Here is a 19,450-nt window from a genome sequence, read left to right as displayed (position 1 = left end):
CAACCACTAACGGGAGCAGCTGAAAGAAGATAAAAGAAGGTGCAGTGAGAGTAAAGCAGCTTTGGTATTTGGAATACTTTGGCTATTCCCTGGACCATTATATTGTTACAGGTTAATTACAGTGTATATGATAAAGCCACGTCAGGGATGTGGATCTGAAAAAGAAAGGGTAACCACACAGGAACAGTAGCACTGCTTTGATGCTGGGTGCTGCCAGTCTGCAAAACCGAGCGGAGAACTTGCATACGCCAGGGTTGGAGCTACTGTGGAAATGTGCGTGGCTTTACGCCAAGTTTAGGTTTTATACATCGCGAATTGAGTGTGGAAACATTCATACGTAACATTTTTGTGCGTACACACCGTTTATACATGAGGCCCCAGGTGTGGAGGCTTTTTGGAGTGGTGAAAGTCAATAACCCATTCTTTGGTTTTGCTGATGTTCTGGGCAGACCGACCTTAGCTTTTCATGTTAGCCAGAAAGTCTTGTGTCCTCTTGCCAGTCCTATGTGGCCTCCTACTCTGCCTCTCACAATTAAGGAATACTTAATGCTTAGTCTTTTTTAGTCTCCAGTTAAATTCCCATACTCTCTTTCTCCTCTATACTGCCCCTTCTGCCTCATATACTTTCCGTCTGCTGTAATTCCTTTCTCAGCTACGAGCTCAGAAATTCCCGGCTGCAGGGGTGCTGTTTGGCTCTTTAGAACTTTATTTGCTTCTGGCAGTTTCAGTGGATTTCATAACTATCTACAACCATTCTTGATGTGGTAGAAAAATATCAAAATCCTCCTGTATCTGGACCTGGCTTTCGGTTTTGGCCCTCCTCCACCTGGCAACTAGTTATCTCCATGTAGATATGACCAAATTCAATGTGAAATAATTATCAATAATTGATTCATTGATTTCATTTGTTCCTGATGTACAGTCACTTCCAGAATAGAGATATTTGCTTGGTAAATGAAGCAGCATCAATCATTTGGCCAGATCATGAATAGTGGGTTTGGCGCAAATTTTCTTTTGCACCTATAATCCTTAATTGCTTTCATTCATATCCTTTGTGTGAAAACTTCTCTCCTGTTATTTACTGCTATACTGGAACCTTTTTTCTCTAGATGCAGTTGCAGATGCAAAAGCAACCCTTGGCTTAAAGCCCTCCTGTGCTACAGCGTATATGAGACTTGGGTAAGTAATTTATGCCATGTATGTCATTTGCAATTTTGCTCCGTTTTATACAAGTAATTTCATTACAGTGTTTGATGCTAATGGTTTGCAGGATAGTTTGGCCTTAGATGAAAATTATTCTCTCTATATCTAATTCTATGCAAAAATTCTTATAATAATTTTAAATGGAAATCTGATCATACCAGTTCAAAAGTATAAAATTGGTACTTGTCCAAAAATAGTTGCTAAAATTTAAATGGAATTGAATTTAAAGGATTTGGTGCAGTCACTTTGAACTTAGGGAGAGAAGTGGGAAGATGGTTTTGGATAAAAGTAGGATGTAGAGAGGACAGAAGTAGAAAGAAGGAACTCCCTACAAGTTCATTTTGCATCCTAGGGTTCTGAATTCATTTGCATCCACTTTGATTTTCTTGATTGAAAAGTAATTGAAACTGTTCTTAACTGTGCAGTTTTCCAACATTTAGATTTCAGGATACTGCTTCCCTTCCTTATCAAAAGGTCCTTGCAAAAGCATTGTTTTCCTTTTAACTGAAAAGTATAGTGGAATGGTTAGGCCTTTATTGCTATTACATTAATAACATTCAGTTTAGCATGTGCATTTTTGGAACATTTGAACAAAATATTCCCCTTAGAAAAGTTACCATTAAAATGCCAACCATCAACATTAAGTAATTAGCCGTCTTCTGAATGAGCCATTTTCATTGCAATTATGGAGGGCTGTTTTATACCTCTTGCTAAATTATTGTAAACTTAAATGCATAAGAATGTACTGTCTGTTTCTATAAGCATTGGGTATTACGTTTACAACAACAACAACAACATTTATTTATATAGCACATTTTCATACAAAAAGTAGCTCAAAGTGCTTTACATAATGAAGAAAAGAAGAATAAAAGACAAATAAGAAATTAAAATAAGACAACCTTAGTTAACATAAGAAGGAGTAAGGTCCGATGGCCAGAGTGGACAGAAAAAACAAAAAAAACTCCAGAAGGCTGGAGAAAAAAAATAAAATCTGTAGGGGTTCCAGGCCACGAGACCGCCCAGTCCCCTTTGGGCATTCTACCTAACATAAATGAAATAGTCCTCTTTGTAGTTAGGGTTCTCACGGAGTCACTTGATGCTGATGGTTATACAGACTTCTGGCTTTTAATCCATCCATCATTGTTGGAACATCATGGTGCTTTGGGTAGATGGTGGTGGCACAAGCCACCACCAATAGGACACCGGAAAAGGAAACAGAAGAGAGAGTAGGGGTTAGTACAGATTTTGAATGGTTATTATAATGAATTGGATATACAGAGTGTCAGGATTAAATTACAGTGAAGTTATGAGAAGGCCATGTTAAAGTAATGTGTTTTCAGTAGTTTTTTAAAGTGCTCCACTGTATTAGCCTGGCGAATTCCTACTGGCAGGCTATTCCAGATTTTAGGTGCATAACAGCAGAAGGCCGCCTCACCACTTCTTTTAAGTTTTGCTCTTGGAATTCTAAGGAGACACTCAGTTGAGGATCTGAGGTTGCGATTTGGAATATAAGGTGTCAGACATTCCGATATATAAGACGGGGCGAGATTATTTAAAGCTTTAAAAACCATAAGCAGAATTTTAAAGTCAATTCTGAATGACACAGGTAACCAGTGTAGTGACATCAAAACTGGAGAAATGTGTTCGGATTTTCTTTTCCTGGTAAGGATTCTAGCAGCTGCATTCTGCACTAACTGCAAACGATTGATGTCTTTTTTGGGTAGTCCTGAGAGGAGTGCATTACAGTAATCTAGTCGACTAAAGACAAACGCATGAACTAATTTCTCTGCATCTTTCGATGATATAAGAGGTCTAACTTTTGCTATGTTCCTTAGGTGAAAAAATGCTGTCCTAGTGATTTTATTAATATGCGATTTAAAATTCAGATTACAATCAACGGTTACCCCTAAGCTTTTTACCTCCGATTTGACTTTTTATGTTTTTTTACCGTTTATGACTTAAAGAGTGAGTATGTGTGTTTATTAGCATTGTATGTGTGCTTCAGTTAATAATAGAAAGCCTACTCTTTCTTCGAATGTATTTTTTTAGAATTGCTGAATACCATTTAAAAAATTACCCATCGGCTCATGAAGCTTTCACAAAGGGACAGAACTTGGATGGTAAGCCATTTTTCTATAATTTACTGTAAAATGTTTGGAGAAAATGTCTGTCTTATGCTTTGCACTGTTTGATTTTGCAGAATCAGATAGCACTATTAGTGTTTGGATTAAACGGTGTGAAGAGAACATGGGTGGTGAGTGTGATTTTTAACTTTATTGTGTGTGTGTTTATAGTTTTATGGAGTAAAAGAATAATGTTAATTTCTAAATGTTTTAGGCAACATTTACCCATTTAGATTTCAGATTTTGTTTTATATTATATTTTTCTGACTTCTCTATTTTGAACATGATTTTATAAAGCTTCAGGTTCTGCTTTTAATATTTCATTAACAGGATCAAAATTAAGGCTAAATTTACAGATAACATTTGCCAGCACTAAACTGTTACTTTACATTCTGCATAGAAACCATCAATGTAGGAAAGTGCAGATTATTTAGGACTATGGATAAATGTACCCAGTCTGTTGGTCATCTTGTACATCTTAACTTCATAGTGCCTACCTGATTGTTAAGTGTTAGGTATACTTTATCATCCCAGAGGAAAAACGTTATTTTATGTATAGATACTTCCTACTTTTTCATATCTTAGCTTTTAATATCATTTCTGAAACAACCATCATGCCACTTTTCATGGCATGCTATGTTACAAACATTGCTGTTATAGTATTATTACAATTATTTCATATTTAGTGGGTTTCATTTCCCCACATAAAGTACTTTTGCCATTCTTGTTTTGTAACTTGAGACACAGCAAAGGCCTTTGAAAAATGGTCACTCGGTAGTAAACTATACACATAATTCAGATATGAATGATGAGGTTTGGTCTCTGTCCAGGAAGCATAAACTGGAAAACTTAAAAAGATGTTTATAGGATTATTATAGTCATGTGTACAAAGCACAGTGTAATTCTTACTTGCATGGGCTAATCAACATAGTCTGATTCCTTCGTGCCTTTACAATGAAGCTAGACTTACTCATATCTTAAAAAAAAAGTGAATTCAATTTTGTATTCTTGTTTTATTTATTTTGACAGCAGTAAAGTGTGAAAGTTCAGAAAAGGTAATTGCTATACCTTTCTTATCAAATTTGGTGAGATACATGGATGAATTTACTCATTTCAATGTTAATTCTATACTATTATATACTGTAAAAAATAAAGTATATTAACTGTTAAGATCACTTGATTTTGAAGCATTTATGTATTTGAGGAAATAACACTTTTTTCTTTTTATTTCCAATTATGCATACATCTCAGGGGGTATCTACACCAAAAATAAAGTAAGTTAACCTCTGTTTATGTGCTGACAAACTTTAGGGTTTAACATTTTTTAATGCATCAAACTGCATTATTTTAACAGCACTTTCATGTCTTCTTGGTTTCTTGCAGGAATAATTTAGTGTATCTTCAAAAATAAAAATCTTCTGAAATGAAATAATGTACTATAGGTTTCCAGGATCTAACTAAGCTGTAAAATAGTATATTAGATGTGCAGAAGTTAGCATTGTTGGTTTGCAGCACTTCTTCTTGTTTCAAGGTTAAAGCATCATTTCCTTGTTTTGTGACTTTATTAAACACCATTCACCTCCCACAGTCCAAACTGGATCAATCTGTTTGGTTGGAGATAACGAATTATAAAATTATCTAGGCTTTGTTTGGATATCTGTACTCAACATATTCATAATGTTATTTGTCAGCATAAAGTGTTTTCCCTTGTTGTTCATGGTACTCCTCAAGTTGGTCTTCTATCAGTTGCTTAACACATGCACTGGGACTAAATAATTTTAAGTAGGCTTTCATTTTGCTGTTTTAAAGTAAAAGTAATATCACTTTTAAAATAAGCTACCAATCGTTTATATAGGTAATAATACAACTCTCTAACCTATCAGTCAACTGAATCTTTTAACATTTCACATATATTGGCTTTTATATTCTCATAATGTATGCAGCCCTATATAGTTTAATAAAAGAGAGGTTTTGCAATGATAAAATATTTGATAGATCCTTGTGATGGCCAGTAGATGGTACTCTTCTGTAACTCCTTGTAGGAAGCCAGTACATTTTAGGTGTTTTTCTCATTTAAAGGCATGACTGGTACCAAACAGAATCACACGTCATTGTCACATTAATGGTGAAGAATGCAACTAAGGAAAATGTGAAAGTAAAGTTTGAGGATTCAAAGGTAGGTGATGCTGTAAACTTGTTTCATAAATCGTTTAACTTACAAATGCAGCTCAAGAAAAACTCTAGATTAATGGCCAGTATCTGGGTTTACACAAATACCCTAATCATTGTTTTAACACTAGTTTTTGAAGAGATAAGACTGGAGTTGCCCTCTACCTACATATGGATGTTTATTAATTAAAAAAATTACAGTTTGGGAAATGGGAAGCTAATAGATACTCACTTTTAAATATTCTATAAATAATCTATGGACATTCTTTTGTATTACATTTAGTCATTGAAAGTACTGGTTCAGACTGTTCACTGCACCTCCTCTTTTGCAGTTCAACTTATGTTCTTAATTACTCAGGAGTTATGTCCATTCATTTACAAACCTGCATTTTTTCCCAGTGTAGTGATAATAATAACAAGACATTAGTTAAACTTGGACAGCATGCTAGGTCATTGTAAGGTTTACTCAATCACTCATATACATACTGTCCATTTTGAGCTGGTAGACAGTTTGATTGTGTATCTTTGACTTAAGCCATAAAGTGCAGGTGTATGTAGGGAGGAAGAATCTTAGATGCTTTCCTTTCCCAAAAATATAATTCACTTTTCTTAAATTGATTTACACTTCATAAAAAGTCAAAAATCAACTGACAAACAGTGAAGTTCTGAAATTTATTTTTGATGGCTTACTGATTTTTGATGGAGTGATTACTTGACAGTTTGTTTTTTTCTTTTCTTTTGATATAAAGTTAATTGCCTCTGTTGCTGTACCATCTGATGATGATTTCCATTTGAACTTTAGTCTTCTTCATCATATAATTCCAGACCAAAGCATTTTCAAAATACTGTCTTCAAAGGTAAGTAAAAACTAGTGATTTGAAATTCTACAACAGAGATAAAAAGACAGTTATTGTTTTTCTTATCAGTAGTTATGTTAGCTATGAGGGCAGTGGCACACCAACAGTGTAATTCAAAACCTAATGGTCCTCTTTTTTTAAGCAGAGGCAGATCACAATATACTCTTTGAGCAAATTTTTGTTTATGTTCAACAATCAGTTACTGCTTAGTTGTCCTCTGTATATTTTTGTCACTTAGCACTCGTCCTTGTTTACTTTTGGGGGATGCTGACGAATTGCTCCTATACTTTCTGAGTGTCCCATAATGGCATGTTAATCAAAGTCCTATGTGTTTTTCCTTATGTTCAGGTGAGCTTTTATTCCCATTCCACTTGTATCATGAAGCATTTTGGATGCTTTTTCAGTATTACTCCATTTTGTGAACTTTTCATAAGGGATAATTTTTGATTCATTGAAAGATGTTGCAAACTTGGTGTCATTTCAAAGGTCCCTTGCTACTAGGGGTGGGCGGTATGACCAAAATTCTATATCACGGTATTTTTCTAAATTATCCCGGTTTCACGGTATTTGACGGTATTTTTTTCCCATGCATGAGTGGATGTTAAACACATTTTCCACTGAAATTACTGGCTAAGAATAACCTATTCCACTGTCAACAGCATTGTACATTGTACAAAAAAAAAAACATTTTAATGTGCACACAAGTATTAATACAGGTTTGCATTGCCCCATAAAGTGATACTTTTCAAGGGGGTGGCACTAATGAAGAGAAGGAAATCACATTGCATGACAGATGCAGTCAAAATATAGAACCTTTTTATTTAAAAAAATTTTGCAAAAACTTAAATTATAATTTTGACAACATATTTTCAACCATCCAAAGAGGTATTTAGACTTAGGAAAATATCAAGAAGTGCTTGTCAAAAGTTGTATTGCACTGAACATGTCTTAGAAAAGGAATAAATAAATATTTTTTGTAAAACAACTACACTTTCTGTTAATGTTAATCTCTTTCCACTGACACGTTAAAGTGACTTTTTAAACAACTTTACCATCATTAAACTGCATAATATTTAAACTAATAAATAATTGTATTATTACAGATAGTTGCACTATTACTTCAAGGCTTCAAAAGCCCAGGTGCATTACACAGTATTCACCAAATTGAATTCTGTGTTCATCTCTCCGACCACCAGATCACAAACCCAACATTTAAATAATATTTAAGTTAAACCTGTGCAATGCCCATTCATACATCCAGTTTTTCGGAGCCTTGTCACACCTGCCATAAAGTTCTCTACACTGAACATACACCTGGGGACCCCTTACTGCGAGGGAGCAGCACTACCTCCACACTACCGTGCATGTTTAATACCTGCTTTAATGCATTTCATCATGAAAATGATATCAAGTATTTATCTTAGCATTATAAATTTTCAGAGAGCAGGAATATCATACAGTGAACGGATTCTGTATGGTGATCGCTGTCTCCTCTTAGTGCGGAGGAAGTCAGTTTAAGAAGCGATTAATAACTGGGTCGGGGAACACAACACAAAGCATTTAATGTGCTATATAACTTATGACGGGGTTTGAGAAAATCTAGTAAATTAAATATTCATTTTACGATGAAGTTTAGTTTACGATGTTCTACTTTAATGACAAAGTACGAGAATAAAGTCAACATATCGTCACAATATTACACAGTACCCAGGTACATTACACTGTATTGAAAACAAATAAAACAAGTGCAACTTGGCTTGCAGTATTATCCAGTAGTATAGAAGCAGTATTTACACATCTGACCTTTTAAAACTAAAGCATCTCCAGGCGACAGACGTGACTCCTTTTTTTCAGCTCTCTGTCCATTTTCACCGCGCGGCATACCTATGCTACCGCCCACTATTTGGTGGTGTAGCAGTGAAAAAGAGCCCTAGTGCAACAAATCTGTGTTTAGCGGTGTAGCAGTGAAAAAGGTCCCCACTTGAACAGTTTCCCGCTGCGCCACGTTCCGAACGTTGTTTAGGCAATTTAAACCGGTGTTGCGGTATAAGAAAAATCCATATCATAAAAAAAATAAAAATGTGTTTTCGGTATGAACCGGTATACCGCCCAGCCCTACTTGCTACCCTTTACTGCTGCCACAGAGTCACCAAGATTTATCTTACTGAAACTCCAGACCAGTCAGTCGGCCTTTGTGAAGAGTCAGGCAACCTGAGAAAACGCCTTCAGCTCCTTACCTACCCAAAAAATCAACCTTCTTTCTTAGTTGAATATCCTGTAGAGGGTTAATTTAAGTAGGATGTTTACAGTGACCATCAAAATCACATATTCTTCACAAAATGTGCCCCAGGTGACCAGCAGAAGGGGCCTTCTTTTACATATACAGGAGCAGTGTTAAAATATTTATGGATGAACCCAGGTTCACAACCTCTACATGGTTTAAGTAGCTGAGATGACATATTTTACCAGTTTAGCTTAATTTTGGTCATTTTGGAACAGGGCTAAGCCGATGGTCAATGATGTTGTCCATCGGTGATTGGCTGGACACATTGTCAATACAAAAAAAGTCGTTGATTGGCTCCAAACATTTGCATTTGCAAATTTCCTGAAAGCATTCTTAATCTCCCATGCCTCATAAGAAAGCTGTCAGGCACTTGTATTTACAGCAGGAGACATGCAAGGTTCCTTGTACTATGCTAGTTTAGCAGCCTGATCAAAGTTTGAATGGGAAAAATGCAGGTATATTTGCAGCACTATGGTGCTGACGGACTCTTGAGTGCCCATTGTTTTTCTCTATTTACATTGCTGTTTTAGGTAGCTGGCTATCTTTAAAATCAATGCCTACTGTGGCTATACAAGCTGGAATTCTTTTGTGACTTTGGCAGGTTTGCCCCTTTAAACACTTGTGCCCGAGCCCATAGTTTAAAGTTGTTTGTGTATGATGTAATAAACCCACAAGTTAATCAAAAGCAATAATGCTATTTTTACATACCTAGAGTGCCTTCTTTTAAGTAAATAATAAGTTTCCATGTTGTCTGCTCTCTTTCACTAATAAAATCTAAGATTTGCACATATACTGTATATCCTGAGGCGAGAAGTGTGTCACAGCTGAGTTAGTCTGCTTTTAAAAAAATTTTTCTCCTACATCGAGCTGCATACAGTGAATGGCTAATTACCATTGGATAGCTGAGGTGTAGTTGTCTATGACTGGTCTTTTGAACTACGTGTCATAGCTGGGCCTAAATAGCAACAATCATAATGTCCACGTAACCTCTCGTCTGTATGGATCATTAAGCACAAAGCTTGAGTCCGTTTCTGAGCAAAGTTTTGACTTAATTGAGAATGACATGTTCGATGAAGTACTTTTGCTGTAAGTACTGCTTATTATGACTTAGAAGCATTGCAACATACAGTTTTACAGTTCAAACTTCATAGGTTCAATTACCATATCCAGAGGCTATCTGCTGCCCATTCTTCCTATGTTAGTTTTCTGAGCAGTGCTCTTTCAGTTTCAGCTTAGACTACAGACAATGTTTCTTAGTGTACCTATGAGTAATTGTAATGCTGTGTGCTTCTCAAACTTCCATACATAGAACCCTCTAAACCCCCACTCCACCTGATTGAATTTCACTGTATCATGCCACGTACGAGTGGGAAAAAAAAAATTCAGCTTTTGACTTGTTCACAGTATAATTCCCCCCGCCCCCAACTCAAAAATTACTCAGAAACACTGGTTCTGTTTGACTAACTCTTTGCCCAGGGTGGCCAGCAAAGACATTGTCCTGACTCTTGTAATCCAGCACTGGAAGACACTGGTATGAAAATGTATGTACTTAGTGTATTTCAGATATGAAATGCAAGAAAAAAGCAACAACAACAAGAAAATAACATACTGAACCATTGTAGAGAAACTGCAACAGAAGGCAGGAGAAAATGGGTAAATTGCAGCACAAAAAACCCAATTTAATGTACAAAATGTAAGCTTCCTCTGTGACTAGTGGTAAATAAAATTGTTTCAAGGATTGACGTGAAAAATAATTTTTAAAGTAAAGGATTGTATGAGTATGTAGTTATACAGCCACAAATTGTTTACTAGTTGGTTCAGAGTGATATATATAGTGTTGGTGTGTGTGTATATATACAGTGTGTGTATATATATATATATATATATATATATATATATATATATATTATATATATATATATATATATATATATATATATATATATATATATATATATATATATATATATATATTATATATATATATATATATTATATATATATGGAAGAGAAGGTCTGTGATACGGTTTGCATATTTGCAGTTGGAGATCCACAAAGGGAGAAAAAAACGAATCACGTATCATAAAATAGTTTTATTCCTGAGCTTTCAACCCCTGTCAGGGGTCTTCATCAGAGGATAATGCTTAGACTTACAAGAATCAAAGGCAATATATAGCAACACATTCAGTGGGGGGGTGGGTGGAGGTGGCTAAGTCAGTATGATCAAAGGGGGGGGGGGGTGTATCGTTAAATTAAAGTGCATATGTCCTTCTTAAGTTGGCATATGCTGGGTTTATGTCCAAGTGTCTGTTGATGGCATTTTCATTTGATAGCCAAGACTCGGCCAACTCTCTGGCGCTTTTTGTACTGGCCTTAAATTTTACTTTCACGTTGTCCCAGTTGAATGTGTGTCCTGTCGATTTAGTATGTGCATATATCAAAGATAGTGCGTCCTTTCTTCTGACGGCGTTGCGATGTTCCTGTACATGTGTTGAGATTTTTTTTGACGTTTGTCCTATGTATACAGCTGAGCAAGAATTGCATGGAATACTATAAAACTGCGTTTCGTGTTTCGGCTGTCGATTTCTTGTTTTTAGCATTAAACAGGACCATGCGCAGATTGTTGGTGGGTTTATGTGCTATTTTGATGTCCCACTTGGTCAGGGTGCGTGCCGTGCCTTCTGACACATTATGGTGGTACGGGAGTGAATGCCAGGTGGGGTGGGGGTTCTGATTTACGTCGCTTGTATGCTGATTCCTTTGGCGCCCGCTGTGTAGACTCCGACTAATGAATGATTTTGAGTATCCGTTCGAGGTGAAAAGTTGAAACAGATAGCGTCTCTCATTAATTTTTGTTTCCTTGGTATTACAATGCGTGTGGACTCGTTTAAATAGGGTTTTCACGCAGCTCCGTTTATGAGATACCGGGTGATTGCTGGCGAAGTGTAGAATCTTGTCTGCATGGCATTGTTTGCGGTAAACACTTGTGGTCAGGGTGGCGTCACTATTTCTTTTGATGTAAATGTCCAGGAAATTGATGTGTCGATTATTTTCTTTTTCCATTGTGAACTGGATTGCAGGGAATATTGTATTAATATGATTGAAGAATTCATTCAGCTGGTTCTTTCTTAATATGACGAATGTGTCGTCTACATAACGTATCCAAATTTTGGGTGTAATCTGGGATAAAGCTATGTTTTCAAATCGTTGCATTACCAGTTCAGCTAGGAGTCCAGATAACGGTGATCCCATCGGCATGCCTTCTTTCTGTGTGTAATACTTGCTGTTGAAATGAAAGTGCGTTTTTTGGCAAAGTGATATTAGGTGCATTAAGTCTTTGATGGACAGTTTGGTTCTTGTCTCTATGGTGGGGTCACTATCCAGTTTCATTAATAATGTTTCTGTGGCCAGTTGGATCGGGATCATGGTGTATAGCGATATAACATCAAACGAGACCATGATCTCGTCCTCGGCGATGGATACGTCATTCAAGCGCTGTAATGCCGACTCCGCGCTGTTGACAGAATAATCTGAGTCGTCTGTTAAATGTTTAAGTAGTTGGAAAAGTCTTTTTGACAAGTTGTATGATGGTCCGCCTATTAGGCTAACCACTGGTCTGTATTTTAGTGGTGTTTTGTGTATTTTTGGGAGTCCACAAAATTCTGGGCAGTTAGCATCATTGGATTTCATTTTGTGAAAGTTCTGTACATCCAGGCGGTTACCATTTCGGAGTTTGGTCAGAGTATAGTTTATTTTATTCTGTGTGGTTTTTGTTGGGTCGTTATTTAGCTGTTGATAAGTATTAGTGTCCGAAAGCATTTCTTCCATAGCTGTGGCGTACTGTTCTCTGTCTAGGATAACAGTTGCGCCTCCCTTGTCAGCTGGTGTAATAATAATGCTGTTGTCATTCCGTAAAGATCTTAAAGCTTTCTGTTCACTTGCCAGAATACGTGTGGTTGGTTGTCTTGTGTGTAGCTGGCTGGCGACGTTGCATCTTATTTACATAGGACAAACGTCAAAAAAAATCTCAACACGTGTACAGGAACATCGCAACGCCGTCAGAAGAAAGGACGCACTATCTTTGATATATGCACATACTAAATCGACAGGACATACATTCAACTGGGACAACGTGAAAGTAAAATTTAAGGCTAGTACAAAAAGCGGCAGAGAGTTGGCCGAGTCTTGGCTATCAGATGAAAATGCCATCAACAGACACTTGGACATAAACCCAGCATATGCCAACTTAAGAAGGACATATGCACTTTAATTTAATGATACACCCCCCCCCCCCTTTGATCATACTGACTTAGCCACCTCCACCCACCCCCCACTGAATGTGTTGCTATATATTGCCTTTGATTCTTGTAAGTCTAAGCATTATCCTCTGATGAAGACCCCTGACAGGGGTTGAAAGCTCAGGAATAAAACTATTTTATGATACGTGATTCATTTTTTCTCCCTTTGTGGATCTCCAACTGCAAATATATATATATATATATATATATATATATATATATATATATATATATATATATATATGTGTGTATATACTGTATATTTTGTAAAAAATAAATAACTGCAGCTGTAGTACTTGTTTTGAGATTGTTTAGGTGCAAGACTGAATGTTTCCTAAAGGGACACTGTTTCCAAAAAGGAGAGCTTCTTCTGCCAAGCAATAACTTTGCAATGCTGTGGGATCCAAACTTAGTACAATGATAGCTAACAGACTGGGGCACAAAAGAAATACAATTTTGCATACTTTATTTAATTGATCTAGGTGTAAACAAAGGTTTTTAATCATAAAAATCCTTTCAAAAATAAAAATTGTTTCCACTTCAAGCACTGTTTACAGACAAATAGTAATGTACCGTAATTGTATTCTGTACACAAGATAATACATCTGAAGTAAACTGATAATATTTTATATCATGCAGTGCCTTACATTTTTTTTAAAGCCAATGCCAATGTCTTCCTAAAAGCATATCACTGCAAGCTTGCAATACTAATCAACACTCAGCATTACACTTTTATACAGCATGTAGTCTGTGCTCATTATAAGAAAAGTCAAAATGTGCGCTATGGCATTGCCATGATGAAAACACAGATGTTGTAACACGACAAATAGTTTTTTTTTTTGTTGTTGTTCAGAAGATGGTAGAAAGAGAACAAATGAGGATGCCATGTTTTAAGTGAGTAAAAGTAATTAGTAACTTCTAGTTTCCTGTCGATAGATGCTTATTCAAATCCATTTTATGACGATCCAGATCTAATTTTAGAGTTTTGGGTCAAAATTGTATTTTAACATTGCTACAAGTTGCATGAACTTTGAATGGATCACCTTTGAGTCAACATATTACTGAATAACAGCAACATGAGTTGCAGCAATCTTAGCTAACTCCTGAGCTAAAACTCCTTCCGCACCCCCTCACCCCACTGACGCTTTTTGCAGTATGTGGGTACAGTAGCTATTTATTTTAAATCTCCAAGCATCTCTCCATCCAGTCAATTGCCGAGGCAATACAATACAAGTAAGTGATGGATGCTGTGAAATGTCAATGTGAACCTTTAAGGCATTGCAAGGCCCTATTTTGGATTTGCCAGCCAATCTGAAGAGTGTTCTAAATTTGTGGTTCGTGATGATAGTAGCTTCTAATACTGATGCTGGTGAGGTTATTTGTTGATTACTGTACTTGTTTTCAATACATTCCTCTTGGCAACTAAATATGGAGATCTTTTTGTGTCCATTTTAATCTAAATACCCTAGGCTATTGTTAAACAATATGTCAAACCCTGCATTGTTTTTTACCTTTTTAAATTTTACTAACTTTGCATTATATTTGTGCTACTTTTTAGTTGATCATTAATGATGTGAAAAGGTTTCCATTTTTCTTAAAATGTACTATTTCCAATCTTCCTATATCAATATATTTTTCAAAAATATAGAAAAACATCTGCTGTGCTACCACATTAACATTTAAAATTTGTCCTAAAGTTAGAAATACTTGTAAAAATATTTCCACTTGTGTGTTTTGTTACTTGCGGCAGAAGGAAATGTGATTTTGCTTATAGAGTTATTAGGAAGGTTTTAGCTTTGCTTTAGCTAGCCTTCAGGCAGTCTAGGGGTCAGCCTTAACAATGGCCTGTTTGTTCAGTGGTCTGAAGGGCTCCCCATGTTAGACCGGCTCAATTTTAGCTTCATGTTATTGAAACATTCTAGTATGTATTGAGATATATACAGGTTGTTCTTTTAAGTGAAATAAAAAGATTTTTTATAGAGCTATTTGAAAAACTACAAAATAAGTGCTGGTGTGGTTATGGAAATCATCCATTCACCCAATTTATAAAAAAACTAAAATAGAAAAGAACCAAAGTTGGTAATAAAATGGGTGGACATGCTGTTAATTAATTGTATCACTCAGCATTCATTAATGTACAGAGAATAAAAATGCTATGTAAACAGGTTAGATAATGTAACAAATATGCATAATGGTTAGCCCTTTTTATGTTGTTTATGGTAAAGAACAACTTCATATCTTGATGACTTCTAAATAAGAAGATTGGGGATTAAAAAAGTCTTAAGTTTTAAAATATATACAATGTGCAGTTACTTTGCCTAATGGTTCTTTACTGGTTCAGGAGTTTGGGATTGTCTACTCGCAATAACAAATTGGGTAGTAGGTAAGATAATGGGTATAGATACTAGGGAATCCATTTCCGGGAATTCGGGAATCCTGCATGTCATTCCCGGGAATGACACAGCGCATGGGCATCTCACATGTGAACAGTGTTAGAACGACCGACACTTATTTTTAATAAAACTACTGCAATATGTTGACACAAATAAAAGACTAACCTTATTTACAAGCAGTTCATGCTGTCATATAAGTACATGTATCTTTAGTTGCGGTAATAAGAGTGTAGAAAGCACAACGTGTCCAGCGTGCGGTCGTCCAGGCAAGAGCGCACCTTCATGCAGAGTACGCCATCCACTGAGAAAGCACGCTCTGCCTCCACTGAAGTAGGCGGCACAGTCATCAGATACTGATAGACTTGTTCTAAACAACGCCCGCGCTTGCCGTTGCTCTGAAACACCGCCATTTCAGCTTTTACTGATGCATCCAGTTTCTTGTCATCATTCTGTGATGGCAAGTTTCTTGGCACAGATAATGCGGATACAACAGACTGACGCATTGCAATTTCAAGTTGCTGTTCAAAGCTGTTGCCTGATGAAGTGCAAGCTGCAGCAATGGTGTCACCTTTAATTATTTTCAACTATAACTCTTGTTATTTCTTGATCGATTTTTACATGCTATATATGCGAGCTTGGCCGTTCCCGTTTTCCCGGGAATTATAGCAATTTCATTCTTGAGAATGAAAAATGTCTGGAATCCGGGAGCCCGGGAATGGATTCCCTAGTAGATACATTGTGATACTTATTTTTATGACATCTGATTGCACAAAATATATCCACAGTTGAATAAAATAAATCATTTATCCTAAGCAACAGTTTTACTTAAATTTGATATGTATTACCCTAAGTTCTTGTCAATAAGCCGCGGCTTATCTAAGGAAAAAAGTTGTGAAAATGAAAAAATAGAATATCGGCTTATACATAAGTCCGGCTTATACATCCATCGCGGGGGTTGCGTTCCAGAGCCACCCGCGAAATAATAATATCCGCGAAGTAGAAACCATATGTTTATATGGTTATTTTTATATTGTCATGCTTGGGTCACAGATTTGCGCAGAAACACAGGAGGTTGTAGAGAGACAGGAATGTTATTCAAACACTGCAAACAAACATTTGTCTCTTTTTCAAAAGTTTTAACTGTGCTCCATGACAAGACAGAGATGACAGTTCTGTCTCACAATTAAAAGAATGCAAACATATCTTCCTTTTCAAAGGAGTGCAAAGCAAGCAGTCAAAAAAAAAATCAATAGGGTTTTTTTGGCTTTTAAGTATGCGAAGCACCGCCGGTACAAAGCTGTTGAAGGCGGCAGCTCACACCCCCTCTGTCAGGAGCAGGAAGAGAGAGGAAGAGAGAGAGATAGAGAGAGAGAGAGAGAGACAGATAAAAAAAATCAATACGTGCCCTTTGAGCTTTTAAGTATGCGAAGCTCCGTGCAGCATTTCTTTCAGGAAGCAGCTGCACACAGCCCCCCTGCTCACACCCCCCTACGTCAGCGCAAGAGAGAGAGAGAGAGAGAGAGAGAGAGAGAGAGAGAGAGAGAGAGAGAAAGTAAGCTGGATAGCTTCTCAGCCATCTGCCAATAGCGTCCCTTGTATGAAATCAACTGGGCAAACCAACTGAGGAAGCATGTACCAGAAATTAAAAGACCCATTGTCCGCAGAAATCCGCGATATATATTTAAATATGCTTACATATAAAATCACAATTTAAATGACCGCTACGCGCTCGTGTTGACTCGGCGACGCCCAGAGCAGAAAGAACGCGCTCCGGCCGCTCCAACCGCGCCATGCGGGGAGTGAGAGAGACGGCAATATCTCACACTCTCTCCCCCCTTAAAGAAATTAAATGGGCGCGAGTGAGACCACTGACCTCCCTCCCTTCTATTAGTTATAGGTTATAGTACGTTCGGCTTATCCATGAGTCCGGCTTATCTATGATACGATTTTATTTTAAAAATTCATATGATTTTTGGTCTCCGGCTAATACATGAGTCCGGCTTATAGACAAGAACTTAGGGTACTACATAAAGAATTAATTAAGAAATATTTGTGTTATCACAAATCAAAAACTCACTGTAAATTTGTTTTATGTCTGTATTTGCGATTAAGGTAAAATAGTGTTATATGTAAAATATTTGGATTGTAAGTGTGTATACATTTTTAATTTTCAAATGTGGTTATTTCCTTTTTTATATTCTTTATACATGTCTTTTAGATTGAAATTAAAATGAAGAAGACAGAAGCAGTGAGGTGGGAGACGCTGGAAGGAGAAGGTGCTCCCGCAAATCTGAAACATTTCACACCAGGTTAGCCTTAAGCAAGTATAGTGTTGTTTATTTTCCAGACTTTACTTGAAAACCTAGTACTTGCATGTTTTGTTCATCCTTAGCTTTGGTTATTCCTAAATATCTATAAAATGAATGGGTGGTTATTGTCTGGAGTTAACATCTGTGTCTGCATAGGGTTTCATAATAAAGATGTTATTAGGTTAACTAGCATCTTCTCTTTCCTTGTGCTGTCTTTAGTGGGTGGCTGGCTGGATAATTTAGTCTGTTTTAAAAATTATATGTGTACATTAAAGGTTAAACGTATATTCATTTCATTGTCGGACTCTCCTTTATGCCTTTTTTTGTTTATATGTAAGTATTTTTTATACAATTTTTTTTCCTATTAAAAAGCATGTTACCATATTTATTACCATCCCCACCCCACTATTCAAGAAGTCATTGGCTGGTTAGCTGTTGTCACAAAAACATCTGGGACCTTAATTCTTAGTTTTGGAAACCTGCTACATGACACATTTGCTTCATATTCTTACTTGCATATCTCCCAGAAACAAGTAGAAATAGTATAACACCAACAACATCCAAAAATAGGCAAGAAGTACGTTTTCAGATATAATGCACAAAGGGAAGTCATGCTGTGCAGTAACATAATGAATGACCTGTTTGATAAAAGCTCTCTCTGAAACTAGTGGTTTTGAATGCTAATAGTTTTGTACCTTTTGCAAGAATGGAAAAAGAGGGAGAAATGTGACTGTGCAGGATGACTAAGTTCTCTTAATAGTTCACTTTCTGTTTCTAAGGCACTTTATGTGTTAATGTATGCTTTAAAATAGAAGGGAGTTGTGTCCCAGTAATACTGCTAAGCTGAACAGGTTCTGTTCTAGAGTGTTATGCTGTCAGAGAGTATGGAGTCCTCTGTGTACATGTAAAAGCTGATAGCAGGAGTATCCAACTGTGATCCTGAAGATCCACAGTGGCTGCACATTTCCATTCTAACCATTTTCTTAATTAGTAAAAAGTTTTTGCTGCTAATTAACTTTTATTATGTTGATCTGCTCAGATCCACTAAACATTTTGACAGTGCTCTTAGAAAAACACAAAAGTCTGAGTTAGTGTAAGCTGCCATAAAGCAGGGTGTCCATAAGAAATGTGGTGATTTACTTCATGAAGTAGAAATACAAAATAGACAAGAATTGTTTCATCACATATTTGAAATACTAAAATGTTGGATTCCATTTAAATGTTTAAGTCTTAAATATTTGCGATAGTAATTTTTCAGCCTCTAATAGAGGACCATAGAGGGAAAGATTCATTATAAAGAATCAAAAATAACATCACGTCTGTAATCACTGGTCTAGAAATAGTATAAAATGATACCTCATGTACTTATGTTTGAAATTTGTCATTTTTAACCTTCTGGGAGTGGCTGTTAGAGGGCTAGGACCACCGGCAAAGAAAATATCAAAAATATTATCATATTGGGCCCGGCAACCTCAAAATAGCATTAACTCCACATGCCTTTGTTACCCATTTCCATTTTTTTAAGTTTTGTAAGGACTAGACGGCTCTGTCTCCTTCTCGCTTTGCTCGCCCCACCCCCATGCGGGCCCTACGTGCTAGTCATTTCCTGGATCTACTGCTTGTGATTAATCCAGCTGTGCTTTTGGATAAACACGAATGTCAACTCTGTCTTTGATATCTCTGTCTTTTGAAACTATTATTGCTGAACATTTGCTTATTATATATGCAAGCGTGATCTTTCAGATTCATATAGAAATCCAAGAAAACTTTTGTCCATGTTTTTCTGATACATTTCGTGTAAAGTACAATACTTT

The 19,450-nt window shown here is 36.5% G+C and overlaps 1 protein-coding gene across 2 annotated transcripts in view; it reads left to right on the top strand.

Moving 5' to 3' along the window:
• sugt1 (SGT1 homolog, MIS12 kinetochore complex assembly cochaperone) overlaps positions 1-19,450 on the top strand; it is a 47,160-nt gene that overhangs the window by 13,001 nt on the left and 14,709 nt on the right. The window contains exons 4-11 of one of the 2 annotated variants that reach the window (XM_051927329.1): positions 1,110-1,179; positions 3,253-3,323; positions 3,404-3,457; positions 4,359-4,381; positions 4,578-4,600; positions 5,406-5,502; positions 6,245-6,352; positions 17,546-17,636. In XM_051927329.1, coding sequence (XP_051783289.1) covers positions 1,110-1,179; positions 3,253-3,323; positions 3,404-3,457; positions 4,359-4,381; positions 4,578-4,600; positions 5,406-5,502; positions 6,245-6,352; positions 17,546-17,636 — 537 coding nt within the window. Of the gene's footprint in view, positions 1-1,109; positions 1,180-3,252; positions 3,324-3,403; positions 3,458-4,355; positions 4,382-4,577; positions 4,601-5,405; positions 5,503-6,244; positions 6,353-17,545; positions 17,637-19,450 lie in introns of both variants that reach the window. The other variant, XM_051927328.1, reaches the window with a different exon arrangement.

This window comes from Erpetoichthys calabaricus, chromosome 4 (genome assembly GCF_900747795.2).
Source record: "Erpetoichthys calabaricus chromosome 4, fErpCal1.3, whole genome shotgun sequence".
Taxonomy (NCBI): domain Eukaryota; kingdom Metazoa; phylum Chordata; class Cladistia; order Polypteriformes; family Polypteridae; genus Erpetoichthys; species Erpetoichthys calabaricus.
Note: the sequence above shows the minus strand (reverse complement) of the source record. Positions and strands in the feature narration are given on the sequence as shown.